The 20,860-nt window shown below is 40.1% G+C and overlaps 1 protein-coding gene across 1 annotated transcript in view; it reads left to right on the top strand.

Annotated features, from left to right (window-relative positions):
- Nucleotides 1–17,406, top strand: part of Ext1 (exostosin glycosyltransferase 1) — a 275,875-nt gene extending 258,469 nt beyond the window's left edge. Inside the window, exons 8-11 of the mRNA XM_069991299.1 lie at nucleotides 4,148–4,237; nucleotides 11,382–11,542; nucleotides 13,538–13,709; nucleotides 17,112–17,406. Coding sequence (XP_069847400.1) covers nucleotides 4,148–4,237; nucleotides 11,382–11,542; nucleotides 13,538–13,709; nucleotides 17,112–17,297 — 609 coding nt within the window. The 3' untranslated portion in view covers nucleotides 17,298–17,406. The remainder of the gene's footprint in view (nucleotides 1–4,147; nucleotides 4,238–11,381; nucleotides 11,543–13,537; nucleotides 13,710–17,111) is intronic.
- Nucleotides 17,407–20,860: the final 3,454 nt, after the last annotated feature.

The raw sequence follows: 20,860 nt of genomic DNA, 5'->3' as shown, positions 1-20,860 counted from the left end.
AGCTTTGGGGTGTAGGACCTCAGTTTGTTCATTCATGGAATAGAAATAAATAAGGCGTATATCCCAGGATTGCTGTGATGATTGAATGGACTCAGGGCCTGGTAATAGTCACTTTTTCGTAAATGGTGAGGGTAACCATAGGCTAATGGTGGATGAGACATGAGATTAGCTTAGCTAATTAATCATAATGGGTTGTGTCTTTCAGAATAGTATTTCATTCACCCACGTTTTTGTTTTGATGGTTTCCAGTCTCCAGTCCACTCTGCCTAGAGCCGAATGATCTAATCATGTGGCCTCTTCAGGGTCTCCATTTGACAATGTCTTAACTTGACATCTAAAGCCACATGCAGCCTGACCCAGGCCAGCCTTCACATCCTCTCTATTATTGCTTTCCCCTCCAGATACCATTTACACTGATCTGAATTGCATTCTGTCCCCTTCCTACCTCTAATTTCTGTTTTGCCATCCTCTTGGACACCCTGCTCAGCTCTTCATCTCTGTCAAGATTCCCATATATCTTTTAAGCCCCTGTCCACCTGTTACCTCCTCCTTGAAATTGCTTCCACTCTTGGCAGTCAGAGGTGAGCTCATTTCTCCAGCTACTGTGTATTGCTTTCTTATAAATCTCCCCCATTGTAAAGAAATCAGTTAATGCTAAGTGACTTTGGATGGGTGAAGCAATGTCATCTAGGAGACTTCCTTTGCTAGCCCCCAGGGGACCAGCCATGAGAGACTGGCTCATACTAAAACACCCTTGAGCCAAGATGACAAAACATCCATCCTTTGAAGTCAGTCATCATTTGACTCAACAAAGGTGGCCATTTCATATGGTTCCACATAATACTGTGAGAATTCCAATGGTCCCATAGAGAAAAAGAAAAAGTACATTTATCTATTGAGTTCCCATTTTTGATGCCTACTGTGTGATGGGCATTGTAGAATAGGTTTCCAACACAGTAGGGAGCATAACAAATATGGTTAGAGCATTCATGGGACTAGAATCAAGCTAAGTGGTTATTAGAGAGATTAATCAATGAGCTTTTATTAAGAAAGGTAGGTGTTAAAATAGCCACATGCTTGTTGGCTATTTACCTTGTGAATTCATCTCATCCTACGCAAAAGCAACTGGCATGTAACTTATTTCCCCATAGAGTGGCCTGCCACAATTATGGTGCCCTAACAGTGCTCAGCTATTTGCAGTCTGTTTTGAACTTTGAGATTCTTTTGGTGTTCTGTGTTCCCATGGGTAAACAGATCTCCTGCTGGGTAGATTTAAGCTTGAGCCTGTCCTGGAGCTTGAACTCAGGACCTGTGCATTCTGTCTCAGCTTTTCTGTCCAAGGCTATAGTACTCTACCACTGGAGCCACAGCTCCACTTCCGGCTTTTTTGGTTGATTAACGAGGTAAGAATCTCAAAGACTTTCTTCAGACAGTAATCCTTTGATCTCAGCCTCCTGAATTGCTAGGATTGCAGGCATGAGCCACCAGTTCCCAGCTGGGTAGATATTTTTGACTGGGAGCCATCTGTTTTCTCTAGGTAGCATTGAATTTTCATGCTCTGAATCACTGACTGATTTTTACTTTCAGCATGAAGACGCTCCCAATTATCTTTTTTTCTAAAGTAGTGTTGAAAACAATAAGACTTCTCCCACATGTTTTATGAGATTATCTAGTATAAGATTCCCCAGATTCTTGAAACTCTGTCTCCATCCAAGCTCCTGGCAATCTGTTTAATCCTTACCTCACCTTTCTTCTGGCCAACAATTCCAGTGGGCTGTGTAGTGCCTGTTCTTTTTCCCTCAAACTCAATACCGTAGGATTGCACCATCTACTGAACTATTTGCCCTTTAATGTGGGTTTTGGCTCTGTATTGTAGGGCCAAGACCTGGGCCCACTCTGAAGACTGGGTAAGATTATGTATTACACCTTAGCCATGTTGGTAAAGCAAGTTCATAAACAAAGGAAACAGGTCCCTTTAAATCCAGAAGTTGAGCACATAAGGAAGAAACAATGCTGTATCCTTCTCATCCTCCATTTTAAAATTTCCATGTCTTAGCTAGACCAGTGGCTCATGCCTGTAGTCCTACCTAGCTACTCAGGAGGCTGAGATCTGAGTATCTCAGTTCAAAGCCAGCCCAGGCAGGTAAGTCTGAGACTCTTAACTCTATTAAACTCATCAGAAAAGGCTGGAAGTGGCATTGTGGCTCAAGTGGTAGAGCACTAGCCTTGAACAAAAGAAGGTCAGGGACAGCCCACAGTGCCCAAGGCCCAGCATTCAAACCCCAAGACCGCCCTCCTCCCCCCCAAAAAAAAATTCATGTCTAGCTTTGAATTCAAAATGGATGTGTTGTGCTGCTTTGGCTGCAAAAATTCTATTTTGAATTTATAGACCTTGTCTTTGCAGTTTTCCCCTGTAGGCTGAACAAGGGAAAGGTCAGGGCACTGCTAAGCTGCCAGCTAATGGTTTTTGCGTTGCTCAGTGGACATGTAAACACTAGCAGGAGAATCGCTGCAGGCTGAGATTTCCAAATGCTATGTGCATGGGTTTGCTGATCGCTTTCTAGTTTTGTTTTATTTTGAAAGTCTAAGCAAGATTTCAAAAAGAAGGAAAAGAAACCCTGTCCTAGTTGACAGCCTGTGGGAGTCACCCCTGCAGCCACTTTTGCTCTAGGTGAATCCCAGGAGATCTCAGATAGGTTAGCCTGGCATTTCCCATCTCCAGTGTCTGAAGATCTCTGGTAGCTTCAGACCTGTGGCCTGGATTAGAGAGGAAGCCTGTTCATGAGCTGGTTCCTTGATGGATGCATCACTTGAGCTTCTTTCGGCTGCTCTGATTGGTGGAGTGTACCTCTGACAGCCAGTCAGGTGTCTTCTTTTTCCCATTCCCTTTGTCTCCAGTGTTCAGCTGCTTCATTCCTGGCTTTGTGCCTTCAAAGTCAGCGGCAAGTATGTCGTGGCTCTCAGGTGTGTAATTGTGAGTTCAGCTAGCTGTCATCACCACTGACACAACTCCCGGAGGAAACTGGTGAAAAGTGTGCTTGTCATATGTGTCCCTACATTCACTTTGAGGTTCTTCCCAAACCTGAGACAGGCAGAGCAAGTGGCTGAAGGCTCCTGTACAGTCAGGCCATCTGAGAAAAGACCATCTGACATCCATCTTGGGCAAAATACTTAACCTTTCTGTATCCCAGATTCCATGCTATTTATAAGAGACAAGTGTTACCAATATGAAATGAAATCATGTACAGAAAGGACATGGGACATTTCTTGGCACATATATGTAGTGGGTTTTTTTTAATTAGTTACTGTATGGTACATTCAACACCAAAAGCAACCTGTGATTATTATAAAGGCCTTTCTGGCCTCCATTTTTCCTGTAGATCCCCTCCCTACAAATTTGGCTATACATGGATCTTGCCTCAAATTTACTTACACACCACCTTCACAACTTTCCTAAATCTGAACTACAGGTGCTATTGTTTATTTAAAATTATCCTTCCGAGCAATATTATATTTTAATAAAATTATCTATAGATAACCAGATATATAGTGATAGATCATTTTTATATCTGCTATGGGTGTAGCTCCATATACATATATATGTGTGTTCTCTATTCTGTGCTAGAATAGATACATAGGTATTTGCATGTTTCCTACGATGATCTGGCCTCACAGGGGTATGTCTCACACATGGAATCACTGTTCTCTAGTCACTGGTTGTCTCTTGTGTCACTTTGGCCTTGGTTCCCTGTCTGTAATGCCCAGTTTCTATCTGTGCCTACCAAGGTCCTGCAGAAGTGTAGTTTCTCCTTCTCTCCAGTGTCCTGGAATCTTTCATTTCCAGCTAAAACTAGTCATCTGGTTCTCGATGTCTTTAGATTTTCTCAAAGGCAAGATCTGCATCTTATTTATCTTTGTCCTCCCTTTGATCAACAAGGTCCTGATACCCTGTAGGTACCAATAAGGGTTGAACAAATGAGCCATCACTGATGAGAGATGGAAGTCTTTCAACATACAGGGATGACAATGGTAGTCAAGAATTCTTTATGCTGTTGAGGATGGGGAAATTTTTCTGAAGAAATTGAGACTCTAAAATTACCTCTCCTTTCATCCCCTCCTTCCTGCCTACTTCCTACCTTCTTCCCAGGTTATGAGCAGCCGGTTTCTACCCTATGACAACATCATCACAGACGCTGTGCTCAGCCTTGATGAAGACACTGTGCTTTCAACAACCGAGGTAAGAGCCCTGCCTGGAGGTAGAGGGGCGGGATGCTCTTCACTTAGGTCCTAGAAGTCCCCAGGTGGTAACTCTTCTTTGCCCTTGCCTTAGTGGAAATGGAAAACATTTTTCAAAGCTTCCTGCAGAATTGGTTTTAATTAGCCCAAATCCTGTTAGCACCTTGCCACCACCTAGCACTCTGATGAGAGCACTTTTCCTTTTGTTTTCTCTGCTAATTAGCTCCTCATTTGCATGACTGTTCCTCACCTCTCCCCTTCTGCCTTTCCTCCCTTTTCTGTTTTTAGCCAGCACAGCTGTGGGCAGGTGTGTGGAACCACAGTTTTTTTGGGGGGGGCAGGGGCCTGTTTCACTGATTGTTGTTCAATGCAAACCATCCATCGCATCCCTTCCCCAGTTATCCCTGCACCCCTGTGTATTGTCTCTGGGGACATGATTCTGGGTTCCAAATGAAGTTGCTGTTGTTTGTTGTTGTCTGTTGTCTTGGTCTAAATCATACCACACCCACACATGTTAAGAGCAGACCATTTCATTTTAAGACTAAGATGGAGACACATGGTGTTTTGTACGTTCAGATATTTATGCCCAAAATAAGATTGCCCAAAAATTTCATATGAAGAAGAGAGAGTAGAAGGCAAATAGATATAATAGAAAACCAGTTTTTTACAATGCAAGTAAGTATTGATCGCTGAAACCTTACTTGAAGCCGTAGTTGATCTCAAAAGATAGCTGTACAAGATTGTAGTGAATCAGAAAGCATAGAGGCTTAACTAAGTTTCCTTTCCTATCCCTTTCTTCTCATTTTATCTTTAATGTTTTTCCATTCAGTGTAGACATTGGCTCATTTTATTTTTAATGTTTTTCCATTCAGTGTAGACATTGGCTCCTACCAGCATGAGTTCCATTCTGATTCTCGGGATAAAGGGTGGTGATGACCAAGTTCAAATTCCATGGCTGCTTCTGAACTCTCCTCAGATAGTCTTGAACAGACACTATGCACTAGGGCAACTTAAATAACCCCAGGACAAAATAGCCTGGGCTTCACCTTGTTCACATGCTTTATACATAGCGAAAGCTCTATAAATACCTGTTGAATGGATGTTTCGGGGATGAGTGATACGTGGATTAAAAGGGTGAACACACAGCCAACTTTGTCATGTGCATCACCAGGGAAGGTGCTGTTGTGCTGAAGATATGCTTAACATCCAAAGGGAAGGATGGCTATGAAATACAAGCCATGGGAGCCTACTTAAGTTATACTATCCTTGCTTTTATCTGTCAAAGTCCTGGCAACAAACAGAATTCAAAGCAAATGATTCAAATGAAAAGATTTTTAGATTACTTGAGGAGAGTGGTTGGGGTTGACAGAGCCCATATGAAGTGCTGAGGAGGCTGATGATGAGTAGCAAGCACAGAAAGCTGTTTCTATCCCCTAGGCTTAAAGGGACAGGAGAAGGAAGGATGGAGATTTCCAAAGTTCCTGAAAGATGGAACTAGCAGGGAGGCCTCCATACAGGCCACACTCACATAAAAGTGCTGCTGCTGTCAGAGCTCTGGGGACATGGGAGGAAAGGAACAGGGAAGATTCCTGACTTCCCTTCCATGTCATCTCTAGCTGAGGACTCCCATTGACTTGACCTAACCAGATACCATCTCGTAAGGAAGACCAGGCAGTGCCGTCACTAGATGTATCAGACAATGTCTCATTGCTGTTACATAATCTAAAGGAGGAGAGATTTTTGTTTTTATGACTCTGGGTTTCAGAAGTTTCAGTTCATCATGGAACGGAAGGCATGGCAGAACGCAGAAGCTCACACCATGGTCAGGGAGAAGAGAGAGGGCAAGAGGGGAAGCGATAATGCATGGCTTTCCCCTTCCCCTATTTATTCCATCCAGACTCTCAGCACTATGATGGTGTGGCCTATCATTAGGGTGAGTCTTCTTCTCATAGTCAATTATCTCTGGAATTACCTTATGGAAACACCCGGAGTTGTTGCTTTACAAATCTCCTAGGCATCTCTCAATCTAGCAAGTTGACAGTCAAGAGTAACCTTCATGCTAGGGTTCCATCAATCCAGGGCACAGAGCAGGGCATCTCAGAGGGCAAACGGCAAAAAGCAGCACATTCTCATGGTGAATGAATGGTCATGATCCGTCTTAAGGTATCATCCTATGACCTGGATTATGATGTGTCATGTATCTTCCCTTCGGCAATGTAGCATCACTCTAAGCTTTGCTATTTCCTGTCCCATGCAGAAATAACTCTGGGATACTGCAATGCATTTTTGTGCTGGTGAATTTCCTTTTAAAGAATAGCAATTGCAGCCACTCAATGCATGCTGGGAGGACCATGTGTTATATGTAAAGTAATTAGAACTCAACGTGGGTTGAAAATAATATGTAAATTTAAGAGGCTGGCATTCTGGTTTGCTTTTGCCTGCTGCTCAGTGGCGTAGTGTGTTGTCTAAAATGTGCGTAGGCAGGATTTCTCTATTCCCTCTTTTTAGGTGAATAAATGTTGGTTCAACTTTCCTCCTTTTGAAGGGTTCTTACCTTATATAAATGTGTCTCTACAGTATTAAAGATAGATTTTTAAAAAAAAACAACATCTCATAAAGGGTAGTAGATATACTTGGTTATTTACATTTATGAGTTGCTGCAAACCCTCAAAAGAAAACAGATGTTGATTTTTTAAGAAAAGAGGCCTTAAGCTGACCTTTGCCTTCTTTGATGTGTTAATGATCTGCATGAAAGCAATGCTATCAGAAGAATCATAGTTTTATCTGAATTTACTTGTGAGCTCCTTTGAAATGACTTGAAACAGCTTTGAGATAGTAAGAAATTCATGTGATGAAAACACCCCCATTGGGTTCAGTAGTAGTTTCCAGGCCATGTGTTTTCTTTTCAAAGAATAATGGAAAACCCCAAAGAGTGCTAACAGCCCGGCAGCTTCTTTGACAACAGGATGCCCTATGCCATTCGTTGGGCCTATCAGTAGTCAACTCCAATGAGGAGGAGGGGCTTATCACGGACGGGATTTCAGTTTTCTAGCCAATGCTGACCACCCACCCCCTGCTGCCTTCTCAATTTTGAGATATTTTCTTCCCTACTACGTTTTCTTAACACATGACACCTTCCCTTTTCTTTTTATGCTCCCAGAAGGATGCTTTTATGAACAAGTCCTAATAAGTCTTTTCTTATCTCGAGATAATTTTTTTTTAAGTCAGGATTTTGTAAAGGAACAGAGCCAGTAGAGATTTTTTTCTTTTTTTAATGAGGAGTTGCTTCCCAGAATGAAGAGGCTGTGAAGTTTGTCATCTGCTATCCCTAAGCTGAAGAAGTAGCAGGAAGGCTGGTGGCATAATCCCAGTCAGTCAGAAGCCCTGAGAACCAGGAAGGCCAATAGTTCGGTTCTAGTCTAATGGCAGGAGGCAAGAGAAGATGTCCCAGTGGGAACAGATAGGCAGGAAATGAAAAAGGAGTGAGTTTGTTACTGGAAGGTCAGCATAGCTAATCAGCCTCCATCTCTGTGACCAGCCTGAGTAGCCGAACAAAAGGAATTCAGGCAAGATACTAATGTAGTGAAAGTCACAGATGCATATATTTTAAAAAAGAATATGCTTGTTTTTCTTGAAATCAGAGCCTGGGCACTGTCCCTTCACTTTTGCTCTCAAGGCTGACACTCTGCCATATGAATGACAGCTCTACTTCTGGGTTGGTTTGTTTGTTTTTTTTCTGGTTACTCAGAGTATCAGGGACTTTGCCATGGCTAGCCTCTAACCAAGATTCTCAGATCTCAGCCTCCCGAGTAGTGAGGCTTACAGGTATGAGTCTCCACCAGCACTTGGAGGAATAGTCTTTCAACAGACTCAAAGTGAATTGTCTCTAGTGTGAAAATGATTTTTGCGATGGCACCAGTGTTACTGAAGTAAAAGGGGCTTGAATAGGAAGCTGCTCTCTGAAAGCAGCCTATGGGACAGAATCACATGGTAAGACTGAGGGAAGGTTATTGAATTCATTTGGTCTCCAAGACATGGTTTACGGACCTGGGTAGGTAAGTTATGGATCTCCTGTTTTAGAACTATTTGTTGACCTTTCTTAGGCTAGAATGAAACCTATCATCAGTCCTTAGTTTGGTTGAATACTGAAAAAAGCTCATCTTGCAACATTCTATGACTGGTAAACCACAGATAGTTGAAAGATAAATTATAGTGTTTTCCCTCAGAGACCTTGTAATCTCTCTCATCCTGTTTAGGTGTTTTGCCTTGTCCCATCCTTCATGGCTAGATGGTGCCTGTCAAGTTCTCTCCCGCCTTTCCAGTCAGGACTCAATGTGTTGCGTGGTATACACTCACTTTGGGGTTGGCCACTGTTCCCATCGAGAAATATTCTCACAAACCCACTCAGAAATCATCTTTAATCTAAGTACTTGGTGCAGTCAAGTTGGCACGCAAAATCAGCCATCACAGAGACTGAATTAGAATTTCATATAAATTTGAATACAAAGCTGTATATGAAAACGGTGACTGTTGTTATGTTCATTCAGTTTGCATTGTTGTAAAGAATTTCAGACACTTAGTGCATACTTCTTACATTCTCTTTTAACTTACTTAATATATGTAGGATTGCTGTATTCTGCATGTATATTTTATTACATAAGCTGAAATAAATTAATTACACACATATACACACAGAACAACATAATCTGAGGCAGTGGTTTCAAAATGATGGCTTGTGTGCATACAGAAAATAGTTTTATATGGTTTATTACAGACATATTGCATTTTTTATTCTTCTTAAAAAGTAATAATCCAGCAATCACTGGATTATCCGGTAATCACTGACATTTTTTTCCTGAGAGAGAGGCGGGGGAAGGGAGGGAGGATAATATTTTCTAAATAATCATGCATGTGTTATGGGAAATACAGCAAAAAGCTTGGGAAATAATTGAACTTATTTGCTCTGTATTTTTATTTTATTGAGATAATATTCACATAACATATATTCATATTACATAAAATTACCATGTCACAGTGTGAAACTCATGGTATTTGCTCACAATGTGTTCAGTCATCGTCACCTGTCTTCTTCAAAAACACTGTGTGTTTGTGTGTATGTGTGTATACATACCACTACTAGGGCTTGAACTCAGGGCCTTTCACTCTTATTTGGTTTTCACATTCACAACTGGAATTCTAACACTTGAGCCAAGCTCTACTTACAGATTTATTTCTGGTTAATATGGAGATAAGAGTCTCACAAATTTGTCTGCCTGGGCTGACTTCAAAGTGTGAGTCTCAGATCTTAGCCTCCTGAATAGCTAGAATAATTGGTAGGAGCCATAGTATTCTGTCTTCCAAAACATTTTTATCACACACAAAGGAAATCCTGAACCCAATAAGCCATCTCTTCCTACTTTGGCAACCACCACTCTGTTTCCTGGTCTGTGGATTTTCCTATTGTGGGCATTTCATATACATGGATCCCTGTGATATGGACCCTTTAAAACCTGATTTCTTTCACTGAATGTAATGCTTTTGAAGTCCATCCATGTTTTAGTAATTATCGATATTTCAGTGCTTATAAGAACAGAAGGCAGGTACTTCTGAACTTTTTTATTGCTGCATAGTATTCCTTTTGGCTGCATGGTACTTCATTGTGTAGTTCTATAGTATAGTTTCCACTCATCAGTTGATGTAATGTGGATTGTTTTTACCTTTTGGCTGTTGTGAATGCTTACTTCCTTTTTGAAGCTCTTTGGCAGGTTCTGAACGTGGCACTTAGTCCTCCAAGTCACACAGTTCTGGGACTTGAAATATTTGCTGCCAAATCATGAGATTTCCATTTAAAATGCTTACCAAGAAAAAAATAGAGTGGAGGCTGCAGGATTCATTGTTATGTGTGTGTAAGATATCTTGCTTTCAGGCTGGAGGTGTGGCTTAAGTGGTAGAGCACCAGCAAAGCAAGCAAACCAAGCAAGCTAAGCAAGCTCGGCAAGCTGAGTTCAAACCCCAGTTACTGGCACCTCTGCAGTAAGAGAGATCAGGAAACAAGATGCATAGATGGAGCCAGATTTTTTTAAATTTAAATCTTGACCCTGCCATTTACTATATAAACAAATGACTTATCCTTTATATGTTTTTTCCTCTCTGTCAATTGAACATATAAAAGTATCTACCACAGGAATAATTGTGAGAATAAGATGACTTAAGCTATGTCAGCACCTATTCCATGGGCCTGTCCAATTGTAAGCATTCTTTGACTGTGAGCATCTAATCACTTGATGTTATTTATTTTATCTTGTTATTTATGTTATCTTGTTATTTATTTTCTACTTAGTATTTTTATTGATGACTCCTCAAATGATGATAGTCAGGAGTGAGCTCGTACCTTGAGAGATTACAGGAAGTTCAGGAATAGCTGAACTTGGGTTCTTTCAAGCACTGGACAGTCACTTAGCTGCCTTTCCTGAGAATCATCCTGTGGCTTCACCCAGCCTTGTTTGTCCCAACTTAGCGATTTCACTGTGGATGCTTTTTCTAGCATTTGATCCATCTTCATACCTGAGATGCCTGAAATTGGTTTTTGTTTGGGAACTCTTCTCTGTCTTTATGTTAAAACTGTGCTCTTTGAAAAAGAAAAAAAAAGAAAAACACTTGTCTCTTGCCCTTAAGAGGATGCTTTAATTGTAGTCTCTTGGGCTTTGTTCTATGCTGGTTAGGATGTGCGTTGTATATTCATTCGCTGGATGTACGCAGGAAATCTGTTCTCCTTTATAAAACAGATGCTGCTTTGGTGCCTCCTGGGTATTAAGAGTGGCGTACACCTTTAGGGGGTGGCGGAGGGGGAAGCAACTGGGTTTCTTGGCTTGTATTTTAGCTTGAACAGACTGGATTTCTAAAGGACATAGTAGCAAACTTTTATTTCCACACTAACCTGGTTTTCTTTAACAGAAATCATTTAAATGTGCATAATTACAGGGCAAAATGTCAAGCAGTCAGTTTAATTTGCTGATAAATACGTGGAGTTAATGTTTCGAAACAGTCTTGGGATTCTACATGATGAATTAGCAGGGTAAGGTAATGTTTTGTTGACGTTTGTTAACACTGTTGATTGCTTGTTTGGCTTGTGTTCTATGTTGCAGGTGGATTTTGCCTTCACAGTGTGGCAGAGCTTCCCAGAGAGGATTGTGGGGTACCCAGCACGCAGCCATTTCTGGGATAACTCGAAGGAGCGGTGGGGGTACACATCCAAGTGGACGAATGACTATTCCATGGTGTTAACAGGAGCTGCTATTTACCACAAGTGAGCAGTGTTCCCATGTCTCTTAGAGATTTGCTAGAGTTCTTTCTCCTACTGTGTGGCAATGCCTAAGTAGGAACTTAGGCCAACTCTTGTTGACAACTATAACAAAATTAATCTGTATCCTTGCTTAAGTTTTGTTGATGTGGCCAAAGTTGTATATGTGTGTGTGTGTGTGTGTGTGTGTGTGTATGTGTGCGCGCACTAGATCTGGATCTTGAACTCTGGGCCTGGGTACTGTCCCCGAGCTTTTTTTCATTTTTTTAATTTTTTATTTCTCACTTGAGCTAGAGTACCGCTTCTGTGGTTTTCTTGTTTTTGTTTTTGTTTTGTGATTAATTGGAGGTAAGAGTCTCACAGACTTTCCTGCTGAAGCTAGTTTCGAACTGTGATCCTCAAATCTTAGCCTCCTGCATAGTTAGGATTACAGACATGACTACTGGCGCCCAGCTCAAAGTATTTTTTTTTTAATAAAACCAATGAAATTTGTTGGCTTATTGCGTTTCCAGAAATTTAGGGAGAGTAGCATTTTCAGTTAAGCAGACATGAGAATCACAGCGACAAAAGTCATGGCATTTAACTGAAATAGAATTGTTTTAATTTTTATTGTTATTATAAAGGTGATGGTCAGAGGTGTCATAGTTACATAAGTTAGGGAAAGTGTTCCAAAAGTAAATTCTTATTTGAGCAGCTCCACTCACTGTTGTAGATGCTGAAGTTCATCATTGAGTGAAGCAGAAAAAACTTCCCTTCCAGGTTAGCGCTCATAGCTAACAAGGGGGGAGATACAGTAGGAAGTTCAAGAGATATGGGAGACAGCAGAACACACAGTGGAATAAAGTAAAGGACAGGAGTGGTGGAGATGGGGCAGGTTGGAATGTGACCTGGAGGCTCTTCACTGAGCCAAAGCCCTGGGAACAGTGACTGAAGACCAGAGGAAGTTAGCCAACAGTGTTCTGGTATGAGGACTAGGTAGGATGCCCAGAGGCAAAATGTTGGGAGAACCATCAAGAAGGATTATGTGACTATTGACCAGAATAGAATGGGGAAGAGAAGGACCAAGAAAAGTCTAGACATACAGGTTCTGGAAGACTTGACCATTTCCCCTAAGAGACCTAGGAACCAGTACAGGGATTTGAACAGAATATGTCAAGGCTGTTATTGAAACATCTGCTCAGCATGCCATGTGGAGAACACTGTATAAGGGGGGAGCAGAAAAAAAGCAAAGAAATCTAATAGGAGCTGATTGAGGCAAAAGATGATAGAGCCTGGGACCAAAAAGTTGACAATGGCGATGAAAAGTGGTGACCAGATGGTGAGCGTATTTTGAAGAAGCTTCAACACAATGTTCTAACTGATTGGGTATAGGGTTTGATAACTCCCAAGCTTATTGATGAGGGCAGTGGAAAGATGGAAGCCATTAGCGGAAATGGGAAGTGCTACAGATGTCTTGAGTATTAGAGAAAATGTAGGAGTTCAGTCTTAGCATGTAAAGACATCTAAAAGGATATGTCACAAAATTTCATGGATGGAGATATCTGTTGAGCACTTGCAAATATCTGAGCTTTAAAGCCAGTTGACTGGACCAGGGTAGTGAAAGTACTGACCATTAATATTTCTCCCAGTCTTTTGTCTTAATGAGACAAGCACACTGATCTTACCATAGCCTTAGAATTTTGCCTTCTTCTCAAGGATAGGGTTGAAAATGTCCAAGTATAAACTGGCCATTTGGGCTGACTAAACACTGATTTCAAGATTTCACCTTTTGAAAGTTCATTATTCCCCATCCTTCTGCCACACCACACAGATGCATCTGATTCGTTCAAATGATTGTCTCATTTGTAAGTAACTTCTCTTGCTATCTATATATTCAGTTTCTCTTTCTATTATTAATGCTATCGATGCTGTGCTTAGGAATTCAAAGAAGGTTTGTGTGTTTAAAGTCTACTTGCCATTATGTAATGGTGGCCTCCTGTGAAACTCTTTTGGTTTTTATAGATATTATCACTACCTGTACTCCCATTACCTGCCAGCCAGCCTAAAAAACATGGTGGACCAACTGGCCAATTGTGAGGACATTCTCATGAATTTCCTGGTGTCTGCTGTGACAAAATTGCCTCCAATCAAAGTAACCCAGAAGAAGCAGTATAAGGAGACAATGATGGGACAGGTAAGAGTAAGAGATAGTTCTTCCCTTCCTTTGCTCACTTAACTGGTGGTCAGTTCAAGATGATAAGGACACATGTTCCTCCAGATACTTTACCTAGAAATACGATGAGAATATACAGACATACAATACATACAGAAGATCTGTATGTGATTGACACTTGGAAAGACATAAGTCAAGAGTATCTTTATGTCAAGAATAGAAAGCTGTGTGTGTGTGTGTGTTTTGTTTTTTTCTTTTAATTTAAACTTTATTATAAAGGTGAGTACAGAGAGGTTACAGTTACATAGGTCAGGTAATGAGTACATTTCTTTTTGAACAATGTCACCCCCTCCCTGATTTTCTCCCAGTTTTTCCCTTCTTGAACTCCCTACCCTCCCCCCCTCAAGTTGTATAATTCATTTCCAACATAGTGTCTAGTGAGTATCACTGATGAATTAATTCACTCTTTGTCTCACCTTCTCTGTGCTTCTCCCTCCCCTCCCCAAATCAGATAAACCTTTGTCTTGTATTTAAGACAAAGGTTACAGAAATCAAAAGCAGTGACAAAGGAGAATAAACCATTGTACAAACAGTACAATGAAAAAAAAAACTCTTGTTTTCAGTTCTTGAAGTTCATTTTGATAAGCATCATTTTATATGATTATATGCATATAGCTATTGAGCCCTTGTGATCCTCTCCTAAGAATATCCTCCTTTGTTCTCACCATGTGAATCTTTAGTGTGTCGTTTAATTAATCATGTCCAAGTGTAATTATTTGTCTTTTACTATCCATTGGATTTACATGTAGATTTATGGGCACATTATAGTTATTACAAATGAGGGAAACCATGCAGCCTATGTTTCTTTGGGTCTGGCTTACTTTGCTTAAGAATGGAAAGCTTTTCTGAAACCTATCAAATGGTATGAGAAAGACAGGCTCACAATAGACTAGACGGCATAAATAACAAATATTCATTCCTCAAAATTCTGTAGGTTGGGGATTCTAAAATCAAGGCACCAGCAGATTTACTATCCAGCAAGCTTCCCAATGCATAATTGTTTCTTCTGGCATCCATGTTAGATGGATGCTAATCCCATTCTTGAGTACTTCACCTTCTTGAGCTATTCATCTCCCAACTGCCTACCTGTAATATTATTATTTCAGAGATTAAGCTTAGAAGTATAAATTTAGAAGTACTTAAACATATATAGTCCATATTGAATGTAAAGAAATTATGTCAGTTTATTGTCATCACTGTAGTGAGATGAGTATCCTTCATAGTCAAATACCAGGTATCACAGTATTGATTGTTCTGGAACCAGCATTTATAAGCTGTGGGACTATTACTTTCTGAAATTTGGTTTTGTGGCATTTTGCATAGATTTGCCTAATTCCTGGCCATTAGTTTATTAAACATTAGTGTGACTAGTGAAATAAATGAATAACATGCACTAAGTTTATACTTTCATCACTTCTTTCCTGGTGTTTGATGGTTGACTCAGAATGTTAAAATCCAGAGTCAATGATACTTGAGTGATTGAACTGGATATGTATGTGTATGCGTATATGTATGTGCTTGAATGCACAAACCCATATGGGTGCATATGCTCACATAGAATAAGAATGAACTGGAGCTCTTGGCAGAATTCTATTTGTATACTATTGATATATTTTATGTAAATAGAATATATATATATATATATATATATATATATATATATATATATATATGTTGGCACTTTTGTCTGGATGTGGGGTCTGTACCTTTGGATGCAGAAATGACTCACCCACATCAATTTAGGAACAAAACAAGCAGCCTGTTGGGCCATTTCCTCCATCAGACAGCTTAATCTGTTACCTTTCTTTGTTTTTTTTTTTCCTAAGAACACGTCTCCTAATACAAATGCTAAAGAGTGGGTCCTGCATTCTTTCCCTTTCTAGCTTTCAGCAAATAACTAACTTCCTTAAAGCCTGTGAAGTGGGAGTACTGTGACTCAGGAGATACTTCACCTGGTTGTTGTGAAGCCCAGATGAGCTTCATAAAAACACTTTGCAAATAGTGTCAGGCTATTCTGCTTCTCACAAGTAACAACATTTGTATTTATCTTCGATGTTATGTTCAAGTATGTTGACACTCATAGTTTTGAAGACACAGTAATTCTCACACTAAAGTGTACCTTTCCATGAAAGTATGCTTCTAACAATGTGTCAAGGGGTAAATGAGTAACACACATACACACACACATACACACACATTTTTTTGTAAACTGGTAAGTTGGGTATTTATTGAGTGTCTACAGCAACAAACTGACGCAGGTGTCATTTCTGCCATGGTACAGTCTTACATGTACCTTCTTCTATTTCTTTTTTTCTTTTACTGTAAAGGTGATGTACAGAGGGGTTACAGTTATATTAGTAAGGAAATGAGTACAATTCTTGTCCAACATTGTTACCCACTCCCTCGTTTTATTCCTCTATCTCCTCCCATCTCCTCCCCTGGTCTCACACACAGACTTTTCTGTGTTTTAAACATTTGCAGATTTTTTTTCCTCTGTAATTGGGCACACCATTTTCCCCTGTGTCATAAAAATATAGGTTTTTTTAAAGTTTTTTTTTAAAAGAAAGTGTGTTGTTCTCCTTCAATTTCAGCACTTAAGCCATTGAAGGCTTTGTTTTTTGCCAGTTCAGTGTCAATCATGTACATGGCTTATAAATATTTCACCAGCCTTTAGGACAACTTACAGAGTTCAAAAGGCGGTCGCTATCTTTTTATACTTACCTAGAATAATCAGAAGTTCAATCATCATTTCAGACATAATCTTTTGGCATTGGAAGAGAAGGAAAGGCAACGATTCTTGGGTTAAGTGAGGAGCAGAGTTCTGAATTTTAGTGTCTAACAGATATACCTTCTAGATCACTGAATCTGGACTCATCGCCATAAAACAGATTTTTAGATGCTATATGCTACTAGTATGAATGAAGTAAGCATTTTATTTTGTTCTTTAGCTACACATGTGACTCTTTAACAAAGGAGTCAGTGGGATCTTTATGAAGTCAGTGAAATGGGAGAAAGGAGAAAGGAACAAATAGATACTACATGGATAGTCAAGTACAAAAGCAAGCATTCTATTTAGTGACTAGAATAGTTGAGGTTCACTTAATAAAGTTCATCACTCGCTGGCCACAGATTAGTCTATGCAGAGAACCAGGTGTGTATTTAATAACAGGAATGAACTTCTCATGTCTTGGAAATCCCTCTTGGCAAACATCACTGCGCCTTGCATGTCACCACCTGCATTGGTGGTGCAGCTTGGTGGCCACCCGCCAAGTTCTGCTGCTGTTAGCCTGGCTTGGTTTGCTGCAGCATTTCCCTTTCATTATGCCCTCCTCTCATTCTCTTCCTTTCTCTCCTTTTCCCTAGACTTCTCGAGCTTCCCGTTGGGCTGACCCTGACCACTTTGCCCAGCGACAGAGCTGCATGAATACATTTGCCAGCTGGTTTGGCTACATGCCGCTGATCCACTCTCAGATGAGGCTGGACCCCGTCCTCTTTAAAGACCAGGTCTCTATTCTGAGGAAGAAATACCGAGACATTGAACGACTTTGAGAAATCCAACTGAGTGAGGGAGGGGAAGTGAGACGGGACCGGTGTCCAACCTCTCTCTCTTCCCAGTGCAGATCCGCCCCATCAGCGGAGCCAGATTGTGCCAAGCATCCAAATAAACTCTGATGAACAGAATAACAAAACAAAAAATGAAACACAAAAGGCCAATGAGAACTCAGCTCCTGGCTCCTGGGACTGCACGGGACTGCTCACTCACCTCATCCGGCGTCTGTGTCCCAAGACTAGGTTGTGTACAGTTTAATTATGGAACATTAAATAATTATTTTTGAAATGATTGCTATGCAGGTTTAAACTTTTTTAATGATCAAAACTATTAAAAACCAGAGTTCTTTCTTTAATCAAAATTGTGTTGGTTGTGACTGTTTCAAAGCTGCTACTCCTCTTTTCCCAGACATTGCTGCCCTTGGTCACGCAGGGTTTCCTGCAGTCACAAAAGCTCAGACTTCATGGGAAACACAATGAGTCAGTCAACCCAGGGTCAAGAAACAACTGAGCATATGTTAAGAGAAGCTCACTATTCAACCTTGCCAGTGCAAATTGTTTTCCAATTTGAATTTTCAAATCCACTCGAACTTTTATATCTAAAATGTCGATGCATGACTTCCAGGTAGGCAGTTCTAACAGAACACGTTATGTTTGAGTTGTAGAAGTATGATACTTTTTTTTTTCCCAGTGGGAGGGTGGGAGGGAATTAGTGGACAAGAAGACATTAGTGGAATTAAGAATTGTTCGGTTTGAACAAGGAACCCTTCAGACGACCCACCAGTATGTTAACTAGATGGAAATGGTTGCCCACAACAGAAACCCAATGCTTTCCAGGGGTATGGGCTACATTATAGATTCAACCACTGACATATGTTTGATGAGAGTTAGAGACAGGCTTTGGTTTAGAGGCCAAAGAAACCAGGGTGGACTGGTGGGGCGGGGGAGGGGGTTGAGACAGATTATTTCTAAAACAAGCTCTTTGTTGGTGTAAACCTCAAGCTTCAGAGGCTTCTCTGTTGAGAAAGAGGTAATTATGTGTAAGCACACACCATTGAACAGAGGATTGCTGTGAAATGTGAAATAACTTAACGGAGAGGATGCCTAGCCATGGGAACCTGAATACCATTTTTGGTGAAACATGGTTTTAAGCAAGGATCTGGCAAACAAAATAATCAGAAACAAATGTGCATACTGTTTTGTTTTCATTTTTAGATGGGTAATTTAGTTGTGCTCCTTGTAAAAAAAAAAATTCTATCCCTGAACTAATGATGATTGTGAAACTTCAGTAATAAGCAAAGACAAACAAAACCCATAAACCATATTCCTAAGTTCCACTATAAACATGGAGACTTCTAACTTCTGATATTTAAATATTTGCTTCTACCTGAAAGAGGCAGAAGAAAACAGGGGCTAGAAAGATGATTAGGTCCCCATACCTATGATGTAAAATAAACAACAGCACTTTAGTTTTCTTTCCCCTCTTTAAATTCTCATACATTTCAAACATTTAATGTCCAGTTTTGTTTTAGAAGGAAACTATCAGCACAGACTTACATTTCAATAATGGCCAGCAGCTGGCTGAGGCCAAGGAAAAACCATACATCCACTGAATTCACAACTCATACTTTCTTTGTAGATATCTAGAAGCAAGTGGGGAATTTCCTTGATATACTGGAGTAGGTGTAATAAAGAGAAGTAAAAGTAGATGCTTGTTGACATCCAGAGAGATTACTTCATTGGCTCGCTAAGAACAGAACAAGGACTGGACTCCCTAAGCATTCTTCTCATCCAATTCGTCCCATCCTTGGCCCATTCTTAAACATACGACATTATCTCTTCAGCAGATGCAATATCTCTTAAATATTTTCTCAAACATACCTCATGAGTCCGTAGTTCTGACACATGTATCTTTCAATTAAGTGCCCAAATAGATTTTCTAACGTTTAAGCCCCATTTCTCACCATGTTAAAGGATTAGCAAGTAATCTCTATTCATCTGGCCTGTACAAATTGTATCTAAATTATTTCCAGAGTGAGTATTATTCTTACATCTTTCTTCTTTGCAAAAAAAAAAAAAATGCAATACTTTGTTCGACACCCCAGGCCAACTTAAAACTTACCTTGTCATTACAGCTCACAAAACAGTATCCCTAATTGTGTCAGTCAGTGGATTCAACAACTTGCCTTGCCAGATTTACCTGTCATAAAATCGTAAGGCACGTAGTCTCATCCAACAACATGTGTTATCTGAGGGGGTGGGGTGGTAATTATAAATGAGAATGGGATCTGACACTGCCTCTACTTGAAATCTCCAAGGCTTCATTTTATGTCATTCTTTGAACAAATCTCTTTGGATGCTAGTTACTGTCTTCTTTTCTCATTGGGAATATACAGCTGGGAATTGAACAATGCTAAGCAAATCAGTGAGGCCCAAAAGCGAAATGTAATTTTAATTCTCTTAGGAAAGAGTTGTGTGTTGAATTGCAGCAATTTGACAAATCGTAGCCATTGCTGCCGGATGTCAGGAGTTATCTCTTAACCAATTTTAATGATAACCACGGGTCTCTAAGTGGACTAACGTGCTGAGTTGGTAAGATGCCAAGGGCAAAGAGTAGTGCAAACTACAAAATGAATTACATGCAGAAACTCCATAGCAAACTCAGCCACTTGTAATCTTCACACATTTTTTCCCTAGCGCCTGTTATTACCTATGCTCTTAAAAATAATTTTTAAAAGCTATCTATGTATTTATTTCTATGAAAAGATTTGTAAATATCAGTGCTTATGTGCATTATAAAGTAAACCTATCATCTTTATTCACAATAATAGAATGACTAAGTTGAGACTGTAGAGAAAAATCCATGCAATAATTCTAGTCACATCACAACACACACACACACACACACACACACACACACACACACACACACACACACACACACACACACACACACACACACACACACACACACACACACACACACACACACACACACACACACACACACACACACACACACACACACACACACACACACAGAGCAAGGCTAGGTGGCTATACCTGGGCATACCATGCACTTTCCAGATAGGATGCTTCTAAAGAAAGGGAAATCTCATGCCTGGAATTGTATGGTTATTACAATTTCATTTCTTCTTGTTCAAATGGTGCTCAAAGGAGGATCAATCCTGGTTGCTTCCTTCAATTTCCCTTTAAGAATGACTTTTTGGTTTTCATTGCAGTAGGCTATGTTAGCCTTTATTTCAGTGGTTCTTAAATTCCTAGTGACTTGAAAGAACATTATGCTGGTGGCCTTTCATAAAGGTTGCTGAACTTTATTCAGGGGTGAGAAGATGACATTAACAAATCTATGTTGTTCTTTTCTTTAAAAAAAAGATGATTGATTTAATCCAACCTGTGTAAAACCATAACAACAAGGTAGAAATCTTTATCAAGTTGTAATCTGAATAAGATTTGCAAAGGCTCAAACAGACTTGCTATACCTGTATCATCTGTTCCTTGGAATCTTGAAACCCTCCAGAATTATAGGTACCAGTTATGAA

The sequence above is a fragment of the Dipodomys merriami genome, unplaced genomic scaffold (assembly GCF_024711535.1).
Source record: "Dipodomys merriami isolate MVZ:Mamm:240054 unplaced genomic scaffold, mDipMer1.0.p SCAF_4, whole genome shotgun sequence".
Classification (NCBI taxonomy): domain Eukaryota; kingdom Metazoa; phylum Chordata; class Mammalia; order Rodentia; family Heteromyidae; genus Dipodomys; species Dipodomys merriami.
The sequence above is the reverse complement of the archived record's forward strand: the minus strand, read 5'-3'. Positions and strand labels throughout refer to the sequence as shown.